General features: G+C 44.2%; 1 protein-coding gene across 1 annotated transcript; it reads right to left on the reverse strand.

The window, feature by feature from the left end:
• Window positions 1–4,694: 4,694 nt before the first annotated feature.
• LOC137544794 (forkhead activin signal transducer 3-like) lies at window positions 4,695–12,229 on the reverse strand. Its single transcript, XM_068265883.1, has 3 exons — window positions 12,032–12,229; window positions 7,579–7,683; window positions 4,695–5,360 (listed from the first exon to the last, which is right to left on the reverse strand). Exons 1-3 carry the CDS (start codon window positions 12,227–12,229, stop codon window positions 4,695–4,697), a joined length of 969 nt encoding a protein of 322 aa, XP_068121984.1.
• Window positions 12,230–16,520: the final 4,291 nt, after the last annotated feature.

Here is a 16,520-nt window from a genome sequence, read left to right on the forward strand (position 1 = left end):
GAAAAAAAAAAGAATATACAGTATATCACTAAGATAATATAATTAAAAAGTTACTGTTGTATCAAAGTGACACAGCTTAAAGGGACCCTGAGTAGTGGGTTAAAATGAAAATTGGTACTTACCTGGGGCTTCCTCCAGCCCACCGTAGGCTGAGGTCCCCCGGCGTCCTCCTGGCTCCATCCCGGGTCCCGCTGGTGGCTCCATTACCGGCGACACGGATGAGTGTTAGCTCAACACTTCCTGAACAGTGACGCTCCACGTCATCACACCTGCCGCTACGCGTCATCAAGGCGCCTGGCGTGATAGTCTCGCGCATGCGCGGTTTTCTAACTATAAACCACGCGTGTGCAGGACTGTCGGCCCGGCTGTCGTGATGATGCGTAGCGGACGGCGTGATGACGTGGAGCGTCACAGTTCAGGAAGCATTGGGCCGACACTCAACCGGAGTGTCATCGGTAACGGAGCTGCCAGTGGGACCAGGAGAGGAGCCAGGAGGACGCCGGGGGACCTCAAAGCCTACGGTGGGCTGGAGGAAGCCCCAGGTAAGTACCAATTTTAACCCACTGCTCAGGGTCCCTTTAAGTGTCAAAAATGTCAGGAACCTTAATTAAGGTAAAACCCGTGGTTTAACCAGCTAATGAGCTTGATCACTCAAGTAGATAACATGGAAAATGACAAAGACAACGGAAGCCATATAAGATGTAAAAAATAAAGAACATTTATTTAAAATACAAATTTTTTAAAAAAGTGCTCTCTGTTTTACATTTATTTAAATACAAACACCCATTTCTGTGAATTGACCTCGTGTTTGAATACGGGATGTTATGCATTGTCCAACTTTTCAATCGTTATACTCAACCTCCTGGGCGTTCTGATTCATTCTGGATTGAAGGGTCTAAAACTACACGGTACATAGACATATGACTATGGTAGAGATTAGATTGTGAGCCCCTCCAAGGGACAGTTAGTGACAAGACAATATATTCTGTTCAGCGCTCCGGAAGATGTTGGCGATATAGAAATACATAATAATAAAAGCGGTACAATTTTTTATTGCTTTTCGACCCTAATTTCATAATTAATCAGAAGGCCAGAGACTCCCATCTCCATTCCCCTTCAAATCAATGTAGGCAGCCCTGCATATTACTCACCTCCGCTGGATCCAGTGCTGCATTTGTTCCTCCTATCCTCCGGGGGCACTCCATCCCTATGGTGAGATAGTTATCTGTTGTCACATGACAGATGGCGATCTCACCCCAGGGATCGAGAGCACCAGGGGATGTGGAGGAGACTGGCTGGATCCTGAGAAGGTAAGTATAAAGTGCCACCCCGTCACGTGCTGTTGTTCAGTGACCTGCCCCGCGGTTACCCCAAACCAGGCTCGGGATTACCACTCTTTTCAGCCCGAGCCTGGATCGGGAATACCGTTAGGAAGGTAAAGCACACCTGAAACGAGAAGGATATGGAGGCTGCCTTATTTACAGTATGTCCTTTTAAACTGTGCCAGTTGCCTGGCATCCTGCTGATCTTTTTGGCATTAGCAGTGTCTGAATCACACACCTGAAACAGGCATGTGACAAATCCAGTGAAACTTCAGCGAGAGACATCTGATCTGCAGGCTTGTTCAGATTATGGGGCTTTCAAAATGTTAAGGTGCATGGACACATCCAATTTTATTGGCCAACCACTGACCAGTTTTACCAACTCCATGTAGTATTGAGGGCAACAGATTTTGAACCCTATGAGCAGACTGTGTGAGTAATCTCTCATACTACAAGGAGGGAAGTGGTAACATTTGCCAAATATTGGCTAAAGTAGCCAATATTGCACCAGGCTTAAGGTTCGTATACACGTCCGATAAAGATCGTTCGTTACGAACGATTCGTGACGTTTACACGATATTCAAATTAGACTGAAAAGATCGTTCGTAATGAACGATTGTGTACACACGTGAACGATATAAGTATAAAGTACTGAACGATCTGAACGACGAACGATAAAAAAATGCGTGCGCAAACGGAAGTGACGTTATGACAGGCAATAAGAACATGCGTTATCGGACGATCTTTGTACACACTGCAACGATTGAACGATTATCTTTCGAAAAAATCCGCCGGGTTGGATCGGTCCGATTGAACGATAACGATCGTTATCGTTCACAAAAACGATCGTTCACACTTTTTGAACGCACGATTATCGTTCCGATTGTCGTTATCGTTCGTTTTTGAACGATCGTTATCGTACGTGTGTACTCAGCTTTAGAGGCAGAGGATCAGTAGGACAGCCAGGCAAGGTGCATTGATACTGCTACTAGGAAATAAATATATCAGCCGCCTTTTTCTCTTACTTCAGGTTTGTTTCAAAACTAATAAGCACTATATATATATATATATATATATATATATATATATATATATAAAGGCTCATATGCAATTCACTTTTTCACCTAAGTTTTCTCCTAGGTGATATTTTTAAACTTCTCAATAAAATGCCTTTTAAGCCACCAGAAAGCAAGAAAATACTCAATGTAATTTTTATAGTACTGTTTCACCTACTTTTTTGGTACTTTTTTAGTGGAAAAGTGATGAGAAGTTATTTTAAATTGGTTATGAAAAATTAACTCCTGAGAGAAAAGTCAGGTGAAAAAGTGAATTGCATATGGACCATAGTGTTCTGCAGGAAGAGATCAGCGCTAGTGCATCGTAGGTAATCAGTAGCTAGAAGATGTCCACTCTACCATAGAATAGTATTCTTCACTGTTGTCTATTGTAATGTCACACTTTGTGAAAGCCTGCAGACACCTAGGCCCATACGCAATTATTTTTATCTCCTGACTTTTCTCCTTAGGTGACGTTTTCACAACTTGCCTTTTTAAAGGGATTTCGAGCAGTACAGTAACTATGGAAAGATGGATACCATTATGAAGCTCTCTTTCTCCTCTTTGCAATGATATGTAAACCGCCACCCTACGCCTTTTCGTTTTCGTTATTTTCGCGATCGAAATCGCGGCCGCCATCTTGGATTCCTTATTCAGCATTGTATTATGCAGGACGACACTTTCCCCAGTGTCGGCAGCTCCATTCAGTGCAATGCAATGAAATACAAGGAACCCAGAGGGATATCATTACAAACATCATGCTGGTATGTGTGAGGATATAATTAATTAGTTGTTAATATACTTAAAGGCATACCCACAGGCACTGCTCAGTGTCCCTTGAAACCACCAAAAAACAAGAAGATACTCAAAATAATTTTGATAGTACTTTTTTTTCACCTACTTTTTGGTACTTTTTCAATTGCAGAGTGCTGAAAAGTTATTTTAAAGAGAAGATGAAAAATGATCTCCTAGGAGAAAACTCAGGAGACTTTATCAAAACACATTCAATTCCAATAGAAGAAATCCAAACGTAGGTCCATGTACACTGGACCCCTTTACATAAAACCGCATTAAACACAATGGCATAATCGCCCTCGTAAAGTGCCAAGTGCTCAAGGATGCGTCAAGTTCCTTAAATCGTCATTGTATTGTTGGTGTTATTTACATTCTATTTCTATACTGCGATATGGATGTTTCAGAACAGGAAATAAAAATGACAAATGTATGTCTTAAGAGATGTCCTTCTTCCTGACTAGGTTTTGACCTTTCGGCATCATCAGAAGATTGTGCAACTGTGTTTTATGTAAAGGGGTCCAGTGTGCATGGACCCACAATGTCAGGTTGGATTTCTTTTATTTGGAATTAAATGTGTTTTAAAGAACACATCCGAGGACTTCATAAATAAAAAAATCCACTTACCTGGGGCTTCTTCCAGCCCCTGTCAGCCATCCTGTGCCCTCGCCGCAGCTTCGCTCCCCGCTGGTGGTCCGAGGTCCCCTCTGGCGCAAGATGCCGACTACGCCTGTTCAAGCGGCTCTCAGAGTTGTGCTGACGTCATCCGGACTGTACTGCACAGGCGCAGTAGTTCTGTGCCTGTGCAGAACAGCCCGGATGACGTCAGTGCGCCTCAGTGAGCCATACAGTGGAATGCAGAAGGATGCAGGAAGATGCCGACCTGGTGAGGTCAGCATCTGCGCTGGAGGGGACCGGAAGCCAACGGAGCTGCGGCGAGGGCACAGGTTCAGCTGCCTGGGGCTGGAGGAAGCCTGAGGTAAGTGGATTTCTTTCTTTTTTTTTTATTTCCCTTTAATAAAGTGTACACCCCTGTGTTGAAATTAAGCCGTGACTCCAACTCATATGTTTTTGGTGACAGTCACTGCTCCTACCATTGAGCACTAGGGATGATCACAGATATGCAAATTCTTCAGAGTTGATGCAAATTTCTGCAAATTTGTATGTAAATATATGCAGCTTGAAAATGGACCAATATATATATATATATATATATATATATATATATATATATATATATATATATAATGTCTGAGAGGTTCAGTGCCCCTTGTTGTCACCCACTAGTGGTGGAAGTGCAGCTTGTCGTCCATCTAAAACACAGGTGTCGAACTCAAGTCCTTTTGAGGGCCAAGTCCATGCCAGTGTTTAGGATGGACTGAGACATGGAGTGATGTGTTCTACCTGATGAACCACACCTTTCCTGATTGAGTCTCATCAATTAGCTTGAGCTGAACCAAAAATGTGTGAGGACCTTGGCCCTCGAGGACTGGAGTTCGACACCTGTGCTCTAAAATGATAGTCCTCAATCTAGCATCTCAGTCATCCCTCTCATCAGTACCCCGAGCAAGGCTGGGCTCTGCACATAGGGCTGTCCATAGGGCTGTCCATACGGTTGTCCATAGGGCTGTCCATAGACCCATTGTGTATGCTGTGGATATACAGGTAGATCAAACACCGTTCTATTTGGAGGAAATTCCACAGGAGGACTTATAGGTTCCAATGGCCGCAGTGGGACAGGTCTATGAGGGCTAGAAGCCAAGGCATCCCTTCGCTCTGGGTGGCTGGTGGTATTGGAGTAGGGTGGTGATGGCGGGTGATTTAACCCTGCAAAGGCAAAGAACTGTGGATACAGCAAAGCTGGATGCACGCTGGGAGGGGCGACCACATTAGGAGGCACGATCTTAGTGTGACAGGCCGGCAGGTTGTCCAGAAATTCTGGCATGGACATCCGGGGGTGTAGAAAAACTGATCCGACCATTACCTCACCCTCAGCTGACCAATGAGAGTCAGGAGAGCTGAGAGGTCTGTAAGGATGCCCATAAATGATGTATGGGGTCAGGTCAGGGGGGTAGTTCTCCTCATGGTGATGAGACACGTTCTGTATCTTCAAGGCACCTTCTGGGATCAGGCTGGTGTCCACCCTCCAGAAGTTTCCCTTTCCTTGAGGCCTGTGCTGATCCCTCAGAACCTGAGAAAAGAGGAAATAGAGATAAGTCAAGAGGCCTGATGTATGGAAGTCTCACGCCTTCCAGATTCTTATGCAGCATTTTACAGAAGAACTACAGAGGACGTTCTAGAGTCACCATTTATTTCTGAGCATCAATCTTTTCTCTGGCTTGTATTCTGCATTGAATAATTACTAATCCCTCCAATGGTGCTTGTGTAAAGCCTGTGAGCTGGATGTACTCTGCTAAAGAGAGCAGGCGTGCATGAAATAAAGGCGTAAGGAAAAATTGGCTGAAATCTGAATGAACGATAAACATTGTGTTCAACTGGGCACGGGGTGTAGCCGAAAACATGTGAACGATAAGTACCATTTTAAGCGGCAAATTAAAACAAAAAGATATAGTAGTAATATTGCCGAATGAAGAGTGAAGTTATTAAAACAGTAAGAAATCTTACCGATATTTTACTACAACTTAATCTAACCCAACTCTCACACAGAACCCTCCACTGCCAATGCCTAGCCCTAGCTCCCCTGGTGGTGCCTAACCCTAAGTCCCCTATACCGTAGAAAGTGAAGTCCGCACGATGTCGGTAGAATTAATATGGCTTTATTCAATCGTTACACATAACAGGCTAAAAGCCAGCACCACATGCTGACATGTTTCGGGCGTTACACGCCCTTAATGCTATGATTAAGGGCGTGTAACGCCCGAAACATGTCAGCATGTGGTGCTGGCTTTTAGCCTGTTATGTGTAACGATTGAATAAAGCCATATTAATTCTACCGACATCGTGCGGACTTCACTTTCTACGGTCTTGGATCTGAGGTCTTGGCAGCCTGCTTTCCTGCACTGTTGGTGGACGGAGGTGTGAGCGGAGCTCCACATTTACAGTGTAAGTCCCCTATAGTGGTGCCTGCCTAACCCTAAGACCTCTCCTAGTGGTGACTAACCCTAACACCTACCCTGCTGGTGCCTAGCCCTAAACCCCCCTTGGTGGTGCCTAACTTTAAGACCCCTCTGGTGGTGCCTAAACCTAAGACTCCCCCCACCCAACCCTAAGACCCCCTCTGGTGGTGCCTAACCCTAACCTCCCCTCCAGTACAAAGCCCCTTCCTGATGCCTAACCCTTACCCCCCCCCCCCCCCCACACACACACACACACACACACATACACAAACCCCCTTACAAATGTAAAATTTGTACATAGAAACAAAATAACATTACAAAGTTGCAAGTTTCAAAACGATAACATATTTCAAAAACCTTAATCTTCTGATGTTGAAAACAGACGCCCACATTTCTGCCTTGGGCGCTGTGTTAACGATATTCGCATTAGCGCTGATGGGGGCACTCAAATTGTCCATTAGCCACAGAAGCCAAAATTTCCTACTTCCCAGAGCAGAAGATTAAGTGATCCAGAAATCCCGAGAGGGAAACCAGAGGTGCGTCCTACCAAATCTATACATTTCACGATTACTGACAGAGCCTGATTATCCACAAGGCACATTTGGAAGGTGCCCGGGGCCTGGAGAGAGAGCAGGGGCCCAGTTGACACTAAACCTCACTAAACATAAAGCAAGGTGGCCATCAGGAATGGGCCAAAGTTGCTATCTTGCCTAGGGACGCATTTCCCCTTGATCCATCTCTGATTGCAGATACTAATTGCAGAAATATGGGAAGCTACAGCGCCTCCTGATGGCTGTCTCTGTATCTGCAATTCTGTTCACCTGATCAGCAAATCTGGCATGATAAAGCTGTCTACTTGTCAACTTGTCTGTAATTCAGCAATGGATAAAGAAAAGATGGGGCCCTGAGCGAGGCAGATTTGGCTCCCCCTTAAAGCTTTCTCAGTAATCTTAGGTGGAGTTGGGTCAGCTGCCCCATTGACACCCACTAGGCCCCGGGCACCTGCCTAAGTTGCCTGGTAAATGATCCTGCTCTGCTATAATTAGATGAGAGAAGTTTGCGGCCCTCTCCTGCGTTATATCAGCTAAATACAAAGTTAGTGATACACTAGAACATCTTCAAGGATACATTTCTACAAATAAATTGAGGTTGTTCTGCATGTAATAATAAAGGGTTAGGGTTCATTGAAGGTGCATGCGGGAACTGTATTCTCCAAAGCGCTATTTCAATAACCCATTAACAGTTCTCACTGTGCTCTAATATAACTCAATAAAGAAGAACTTGAATTGAATATTCCCCTAAGCTCCGCCCCCAGCAACAGCTGAAACTCGCCTTCTCAAAGCATCGATTTGACCAGAGATTATGTCGGACGGAGTCCTGCCACCCTTTGTAGTCTCCTTTGAAGAAGGGGAACAGCTCGGCGATTCCATGCACGATCTGCAAATAACCAAAAATCAATATTAATAATCATGTGACTGATCAGATTATAGAAACTGGGAGGGGAAAAAGCTTGGGAAAGTTACCATAGCAACAAATAGCATCAAAGCCTCCAGCTAATAATTAAAGGACCACTCCGGCAAAAAAAAAAGTTAAAATCTGAAAGAACTGACAGGTTTTGGACTAGTCGATCTCCTCATAGGGGATTCTCAGGGTTTTCTTTGTTTTCAAAAGCATTTCCTGAACGGTGGTTTAACTGCCAAAATAGTAAGATACCAGCCAGCATCCCAACTAACTTGTTGCACTCTATTTTTTCAGTTAGACTTAGCCACTGCCATTCAGGAAACGCTTTTGAAACCAAAGAAAACCCTTTGAATCCCCCTTGAGGATATGGACTGGTCCAAAACCTGTCAGTTCTGTCACATTTTAACTGCTTACTTTTTTCGCTGAAATTGTGCTTTAACCAGCTGCCATTTAATCACTCAGAAGCAGTCACTGGCTTTGACTGGCTCTCTTCCTGACTGGAAATTTCCATGTAGGGAGGATTTTTAGTTCATCACAAAGCACGATATAATACTGCAGCCTCGGGCAAACCTGAAGCGAAAATAAACCTATGATACAATGAATTGTATGTGTAGTAAGTAATAGAACATTAGTGGCAAAGAAGAGAGTCTCATATTGTTTTCCAGTACAGGAAGAGTTAAAAAAACCTCAGTTATTATTATTATTATTGATTTATAAAGCGCCAACATATTCCATGTTATCTATGTAAAAGAGCTTCTCTGAGCTCTTCAACCCACTGGGTGGAATACAGTCCTGTTTTCTGAAGCACTTAAACAACCAAGAAACAGTAAGAGACAGCTTGAGATAAGGTTTTACTGCAGGAAAGTTCAAAGGGTCATTAGGTCTGCTCTGTTTTATGGCTTAAAAGACAGATTGTGGTTTGTAAACTGCAAATATGACAGAATGATGCAATGGTATTTTAAAAAAAGGGCTACATAACTGAATATAAAAAGATGAGAGTCTTTTCTTTGCAACTAATGTTCCATTCGTTATCCGTACTACACATACAATTCATTACATCATATAAGTTTTTTCACCTCAGGTTTGCTTTAAAAACATTTTATATCGATTTATTCCAGTTTACAATGAGGACACTGAGATGGGCAAAATCATAAAATGAATCAATATTTCTTCCCATATCTGTGGCCTTTGCATTATCACTAACCCTAGATTCCTACAGCTATTCACAAACACCAGGAATGGTTGTCATTGCCTCAAGCTGGAAACAGACGTTAGTGTGGGAGTGGTGCAGAGTTTGTTTCTGCCCGATACAGCCAAAGGACGCTGCAAGTAGCATCCACCAAATGTGCCATTCATTAAATATCAAGGCCAAACATTTCTGTGAATGCCACCGATCTACCCACATGTGTGCATTTCCCGCCATTTCCCATCATGCACCTGGTGAGAGTAAGGGCAAGGAAATGCCAAGATTAAAAGGATCCTGAGGTGAGAGGGATATGGAAGCTGCCAGGTGTATTTCAGTATTTCATATTTATACAGTACAGTTTTCTGGCAGTCCTGCTGATCTCTTTGGCTGCTATAGTGTCTGCATCACACACCTGAAACAAGCAGGCGGCTTATTCCATCTGACTTGAATCAGAAACATCTGATCTGCATACTTGTTCAGGGTCTATGGCTACAAGTATTAGAGGCAGAGGACAGCCAGGCAACTGGCATTGTTTAAAAGGAAATAAATGTCAGCATCTTTAATATTATTATTATTTATTTATTTATATAGTGCCAACATCTTCTGTAAAATCTCTTAAACACTGAATTTCACCTTAAGAGGAACTTTACTGAACATAACTTAGTCAGTAAGATTGGTTATTTCTTTACAAATATTACTTTATAAATCACTAGGTCGATGTTTGCCCATTGTAGAATCTTTCCTCACCCCGATTTATATTTTTAAACTCATTACAGGTGGTGACATCTTTACTGGTGGCAAATCAGTATCACTGTGCAATGTTTGTGTGTTAAGAAGTGAACAGAAACAACACCACGGCCCATATGCAATTCACTTTTTCAAACTTGTAAATAAAATGCTTTTTAAAGTGTACCAGAGCTTGTATAAATCAAAAGATTTATACATACCTGGGGCTTCCTCCAGCCCCATATGCTCTGATCACACCCACGCCGCCATCCTCCGATGTCTGCAGTGTCAGTACCGGGTCCACGCACTTCTGTCAGTCGGAGCCAGTCTGACATAAGAGACGTGCACCCTCTACGTATCTCTCCAGTAGCTGCTGGAGAGATACGCAAAGAGCTCACTTCTCCTGCGTAGACTGGAGCCAACTGACGGAAGTGCGGGGACCCGATACCCGAGCTGCCGAAGACTGAGGATTGCGGCGTGGGGGCAATTGGAGCATATGGGTCTGGAGGAAGCCCCAGGTATGTATAAATCTTTTTATTTATACAAGCTCTGAGTCCCTTTAAATCACCAGCACAGAAAAAAAATACTTAAAATAGTTTTGATAGTACTTTTCCACTGGTACTTTTTCAATTGCAAAGTGCTGAAAAGTTACTCTAAAATTAAGATGAAAAATGATATCTTAGGAGAAAACTCAATAGGAAAACTTAATTAAATGGGCCCTTGTCAATAAAATACCTTTCAAACCCCCAGCAAGCAGGAAAATACAGAAAGTCAATTTGATAGTACTTTTTCTAATACTTTTGTTTTTTTTTTAAATTTTGAAATGCTGATTGCTGAAAATCATCTTCTGTGTAGAATAACGTTTCAGCACGCTGCAACTGAAAAAGTATTAAAGAGTAGGTGGAAAAGTTGTTTTAAAAAGAATCCGAGGCGGTTCATGGGGGGGCAGATGGGACACAGAGGTATGTTCTCTGCCTCATGGCGTGCCTCTGTGTCCCCCCACCACTGTTCTCTGCCCCTCCCACTGCCACACTATAGCTTCCCCCCTCCCCCCCCAAAGATTAGCGACATTATTTGTCACTATCTTGGAGGTAAACATAGGGAAGTGGGATTCCCTGTTTGAAACAAAAGTGGGCCAGTGCCATGTGAGCATATCACCAAGGAGAAAATGTTTATTGCATATGGATCCTTTGGCCCTTATTTAATTTATTTTTTCTCCTGACTTTTCTCTTTGGGCCTGTTTCCACTGCACACAGATTGGATGCAGAAAAACTGACTCCAATGGATGCCTATGGGAAAATCTGCATCAGAAATATCGCGTTTAGTAGAAACAGGCCCATAGGCATTCATTGGCGTCAGTTTGTCTGCATCCATTCTGTATACAATCTGCGTGTAGTAGAACTAGAAACAGGACCTTAGGTGATGTTTTCACATCTTATCAATAAAATACCATTGAAGACACCAGCAAGCAAGAAAATACTCAGAATAATTTTGACAGTACTTTAAAACCTATTTTCCGGTACTTTCTCAGTTGCAGAGTGTAGAAAAATTACTTTAAACAGAAGATTAAAAATTATGTCCTAGGAGCAAATTTATGACGTAGGCTGTGGCGCAGTAGCTACTGCAATATCTACCTACCTTCCTTCAACACCTTCAAACAAGCCCTCAAAACACATTTCTTTAAAATGGCCTACCCCCCCCCCCCCCCCCCATCTACCACACCTTTTCCATAGCATTACCTTATGTGTCCCTCCCCCACCCTTTAGATTTTAAGCCTTTGGCAGGGTCTCCCCCCCACCCCCCAGTGTGTCCTTCATGATCTAGCAACCCCAGCAATGACACCCTTCTCATTCTGACTGGTCTCTGTAATATCACATGATCATGCATCTTATACCCTGTTGCATGGACAACCTTGTGCTATGTTGGTGCTTTATAAGTACAATAATGAATAATAATAACACCGCGATCCTGCGCAGGCGCAGTAGTGGCTTTCCGATCAGGCTGAGGCGCCAATAGCCAAGTCCAATCAAGTCCGCGCTACAGCGCAGGCGTGAGGAAAGCCGCTACTGCGCCTGCGCAGGATCACAGTAGGTAAATATTTACCTCGCCGGTGTTCAGGGGCTGCCACCGCTGGATCCTGGAGGATGGAGAAGAGGATGGGGGAAGCTTCATTAGGATCAAGAGGCTTCCCCCGGCCTCCTGAGGTAAGCATGCCTCAGAGGCTGTTTTTTTTGTTACAGATTTTCTTTAAATCAGGATAATTAATGTAAAAGTGGGTATCCTGAATAATGTACTACATTCTACTATATGTCATTACAGTGCCTCTTTAATATTTCTTCATATTTTGATAAGTAAGCTTCAGTATAAACCCCCTATTACCCATTGCCCTGAGTGGTCAGCCTGGTAACTCACCTCACAGAGTTTTAGTTTCTTCTCGTTAGACATCTGTATGACCAGCGCGATCATGGCCAGGTAGGAGTACGGCGGCTTATTATAGCGCTGGTAGTTCCTCTTTTTCTTCACCGTCTCCTCCTCAGTAGGCCCATCACCGCTCTGAGGATGGTTAGTAGCTCCAGTGTCCTCTGCAAGGGGAAGCACCCTTTCAGCCATGGCTCTGGCAATATAATGTGGAGGGTCCAGGTATGTTACCTCAAGATTCCTCAGCTCTGTCTGCCGGGAGTTTGGGGACAGCTTGGTTTTTAAGGGCCTAGTCACTTGTCATGTAAATGCACCATAAGGGGGTACACCTCACTTCCTGGACAAAGGAGACCTTCTCTCTGTGCATTTCTATAGACACTTTCAATTCCTAGTTGTTTTGTGTATAAAACGTACATCAAATGCCTATCCTGTGTCTATCTTACGTATATCAATTGCATTCAGGTTTCTTTTTGTTTCTCTATGTAAATGGAAAGCCCTTGTTGTGATACAAAGGTGAGGAGACTCCAGATCTGTTGTGTAAACATGTTTTCCTATCGGGAATAACTTTAGACTCTCTATTTCTGATGAGAACTTCCTGATGCAGGTGACTTCAGTGGGGGAAGCTGGACACCAAATCCTACAGATAAAAAATGGTCCTGAACTAATTCACTTTTCCCCGAAGTTTTCTGCTAGGATATATTTTCACATCTTATCAATAAAATGCCTTTTAAGGTACCAGCATGCATGAAAATACTCAAAATAATTTTCACAGTACTTTTTCATCTACTTTTTGGTACTTTTTAAAGTGTAACTGAAGAACTAAAACAAAGTCTTTCACTTACCTGGGCCAGTCCTGTGCAGCTTTCCTGTCCCGCGGCGGTCCTCCACGATCCTCCGTTCTCCCATCGCTAGCGAGTTTTGTTACCGCTGATGCAGCAACTGCGCCTGTGCGGCCCGGGCCGCGCATATCTTTCTTCGCGTTCCCACCCACAATTACGCCCTGCGCTATTAGCGCAGGACTCCATTGCGGGCTGGAATGCAAAGAAAGATACGAGTGGCTCGGTGAGCGCAGTCGCAGTTACCGTCGACTTACAAGTCAATTGTAACGAAACTAGCCGGCAGCGGGAGAGCAGAGGATCGTGGAGGTCCGGCGCAGGACAGGAAGGCTGTACGGGGCTGGCAGAAGCCCCAGGTAAGCGAAACACTTTGTTTGTTTTAGTCTTTCAGTTCCGCTTTAAGTTGCCGAGTGCTAAAAAGTTAAGGTGGCCTACTGGACTTGGTGGCCATCCGATTTGATAATTGGTGCCACCAAGAGCATGCCCGATCGACGTTGTGACCAATTTCGGGCCGATAGGACATGCTGCAAGACTATGGTTGGCTTGACTTTTCTTGAGGCGAAAACAATAGTGCTGAGCTTCTGTTTCCATGAAATTCCACTTTCCGATCGGAAATCGGGTTACCACAGTGGAAATCAGTATACAGAAATTGGAATTCTGTAGAAATGCCACATTCCCGAAACTTGGAAATCTTAGCCCAATCCCAGAACTCAGAAGCATCGGACCAATCAGAGAATACAGAATTTCTACGCAGAAATCGGAGTTCCTCAAAAATCAGAAGACTTGTATTAGACCAATCTGAAAATGCTGAAGTATAAATGCGGTTTCTGCATAATATCGTACATCTGTAAAAAAAAATAGAAAATTCCACATTTTAAAAAATGTTTCCAATTAACTTTATTGACAAAAAAAAAATAACATCCCACCGAAATCGGAACTTATTGGAATGCAGAAAATTTGTAGGAATCGGAAATCGGCGTTTCTGACCATCCCTGGAGGCTTCCCACGTTCTCCTGGCCCCCACCGTTGCCCCATGTGGACCCCCGGAACATATCCGACTTATCAGTGATTCAGTGATTGGTTTAAATCAATCTGCCCAGCTGATCACTGGCCGAGGCATCGGGGGAAGGGTGCTGTACACATGCTAGATTCGCAGCAGAGGCAGTTGTTACCTCTAGTGTGTGTATCTATAAAGCTTAAGGGTCCTTTCACACTGTGCATGTTGAGATGCCGCTGGCGCAAAGTTGCACCACACGTTAGACATTTAGTGCGACTATACAGTGAAGCATATAATACAATTAAAGTATGCTTCAATGCCACTGTAAATGTGTGCGTTACCCGGTTATCGCACAGCATGCCGTGAATTACTCCACCGGAACCTGCTGCACTGCATTCCATGTGAAAGCCCCATAGGAATATCATTGCATTGCGTTGCGATTATATTGTTTGTTGCGATGCAACAGACATAGTGTGAAAGAGCCCCAAAGGTGTCCATATATCTAGCAATGTATAGTCAGACTGACTAATGCCTGGTACACACCATGCAATTTCCCATCAGATAGATGGGTAGATAGATCATTTTCGATCGTTTTTCTGATCACTTCTATGCAAATCGATCAGAAAAACGATCAAAATCAGATTGGACCTGTCGGAAATTATCTGATGGGAGATTGCATGGTGTGTACCAGACTTAAAGGACTTACGAGGCGAAACGCCGAAAAAAAGTTAATCACTTGCCTCATCTGTTAAGGCACGGAGGACGCCGTCCACGCCCTCCGTGCCGATCCGCCGGGTCCCCCCGCTTATTAGCCCCCCCGGGCCGGCTGCCGACCCCACGGCCCGGGTCGGGCTCTCTCGTCTCTCCCAAGATGGCCGCATCCTTTGCCCGCGGCTGCGCAGTCCGCATAGCCGCGAGTGCGGCTGCGCAGCTACGCTACGTAGCTACGTAGCGTGGATCGGAGGGGTTGGCCCTAGAGCTGCGCAGCCGCACTCGCGGCTATGCGGACTGCGCAGCCGCGGGCAAAGGATGCGGCCATCTTGGGAGAGACGAGAGAGCCCGACCCGGGCCGTGGGGTCGGCAGCCAGCCCGGGGGGGCTAATAAGCGGGGGGACCCGGCGGATCGGCACGGAGGGCGCGGACGGCGTCCTCCGTGCCTTAACAGATGAGGCAAGTGATTAACTTTTTTTCGGCGTTTCGCCTCGTAAGTCCTTTAAGACACAGATCTGTCTCTGATTCAAAAGAAAAATCTGAAAAACATGGGGTTATGCTGGGTACACACGTTACGTGTTTTTGTGCGATTTAGCCACCTGATTGTTTTTTTGGCACGATTTCACACTGGATTTTGCGCTCCATTCTCTTATCTTCATTCATTTTTCTTATCTTTTTCCATTCACCGCTATGAGAAATCGAGCGCGGAAATGACCAGGAGCAATATCGGACATGACAGATTTTATTTATCTGATCCATCTATCGCACGAAAAAACGTAACATGTGTACCCAGCATTAGGGTCAGCACCAGACACCGATTACAAATCCATTGAGCGTGCAGAACAGATCCAAATAAACATATACCAAAAAGAAAGAAAAAAGGGGGATCTGACAAAAACCGCACCACTCTGAAGCCACCAAAAAATTACATCTTTATACCAAAATTATAAACATTATTAATAAAAACGGTTAAAAACCAGATAAGAGGTGGCACACTGATATATCACGTCTCATGTAAAATACAAGGGAATAGTATAAGCTCTCAATAGTCAGCTACTGCTGGTGGCTTAAAGGGGAACTGAAGTAAGAGGTATACGGAGGCTGCCATATTTATTTCCTTTTAATCAATACCAGTTGCCTGGCAGCCCTGCTGGTCTATTTCTCTGCAGTAGTATCTGAATAACACCAGAAACAAGCATGCAGCTAGTCTTGTCAGATCTGACTTTAAAGTCTGAAACACCTGATCTGCTGCATGCTTGTTCAGGGGCTATGGCTAATAGTATTAGAGGCAGAGGATCAGCAGGGCTGCCAGACAACTGGTATTGCTTAAAAGAAAATAAACATGGCAGCCTCCATATACCTCTCTCTTCAGTTCCCCTTTAACAACAAATTTAAATAACACATGATGTATCAAAAATATATGTAAAAAAATAAGCTCTCCAGCTCAGTCTCCACTTTGGTCCTCTCCATTATGCTCCAGAGAGTAGCGCTGATTACCCTCATTCCTCTCCTTTTCCACCTGCTCACACGCTGTCTGTCTACACTGGCACCTATTGGTACACTGTTTTCAGCATCCCTTGCACACTTTGAGATTTCTCCACTGGCCTTCACACCCTGTACTGGGTTCACTGCTAGCCCAGCTTCCTTTAGGCTAAGTTCACAGTGGGACGTTAAAGTCGCACGTTAAAACAGCATTTAACGCAGAATAACTCACTGCAATGAAAAATCAATGCCCCGTTCACAGTGCACACGTTGCGTTGGTGTCTAAAGCTGCACGATAAGTAAAAGTACTGCATGCTGTGCGTTGTACACGTTATTAGCTGCGTTGGACTGTTTGCACATGCTCAGTAATGACTTGGAAACATACTTTTCATTGCCTGTATTTTTTACTGTATCTGCTGTATGCGACGGTAATGCTGCGTTGCGACTTTTTGGGCGC

Source organism: Hyperolius riggenbachi, chromosome 2 (assembly GCF_040937935.1).
Source record: "Hyperolius riggenbachi isolate aHypRig1 chromosome 2, aHypRig1.pri, whole genome shotgun sequence".
Lineage (NCBI taxonomy): Eukaryota > Metazoa > Chordata > Amphibia > Anura > Hyperoliidae > Hyperolius > Hyperolius riggenbachi.

What these genes read in the sequence shown, in the direction of transcription:
- LOC137544794 (XM_068265883.1), bottom strand. Translation starts at nt 12,229, where the DNA reads ATGGCTGAAAGGGTGCTTCCCCTTGCAGAGGACACTGGAGCTACTAAC. An exon ending in AGAAACTAAAACTCTGTGAG is followed by an intron (nt 7,684 to 12,031) that starts GTGAGTTACCAG and finishes GGTTATTTGCAG; the next exon opens with ATCGTGCATGGAATCGCCGA. An exon ending in CAAATCGATGCTTTGAGAAG is followed by an intron (nt 5,361 to 7,578) that starts GCGAGTTTCAGC and finishes CTCTTTTCTCAG; the next exon opens with GTTCTGAGGGATCAGCACAG.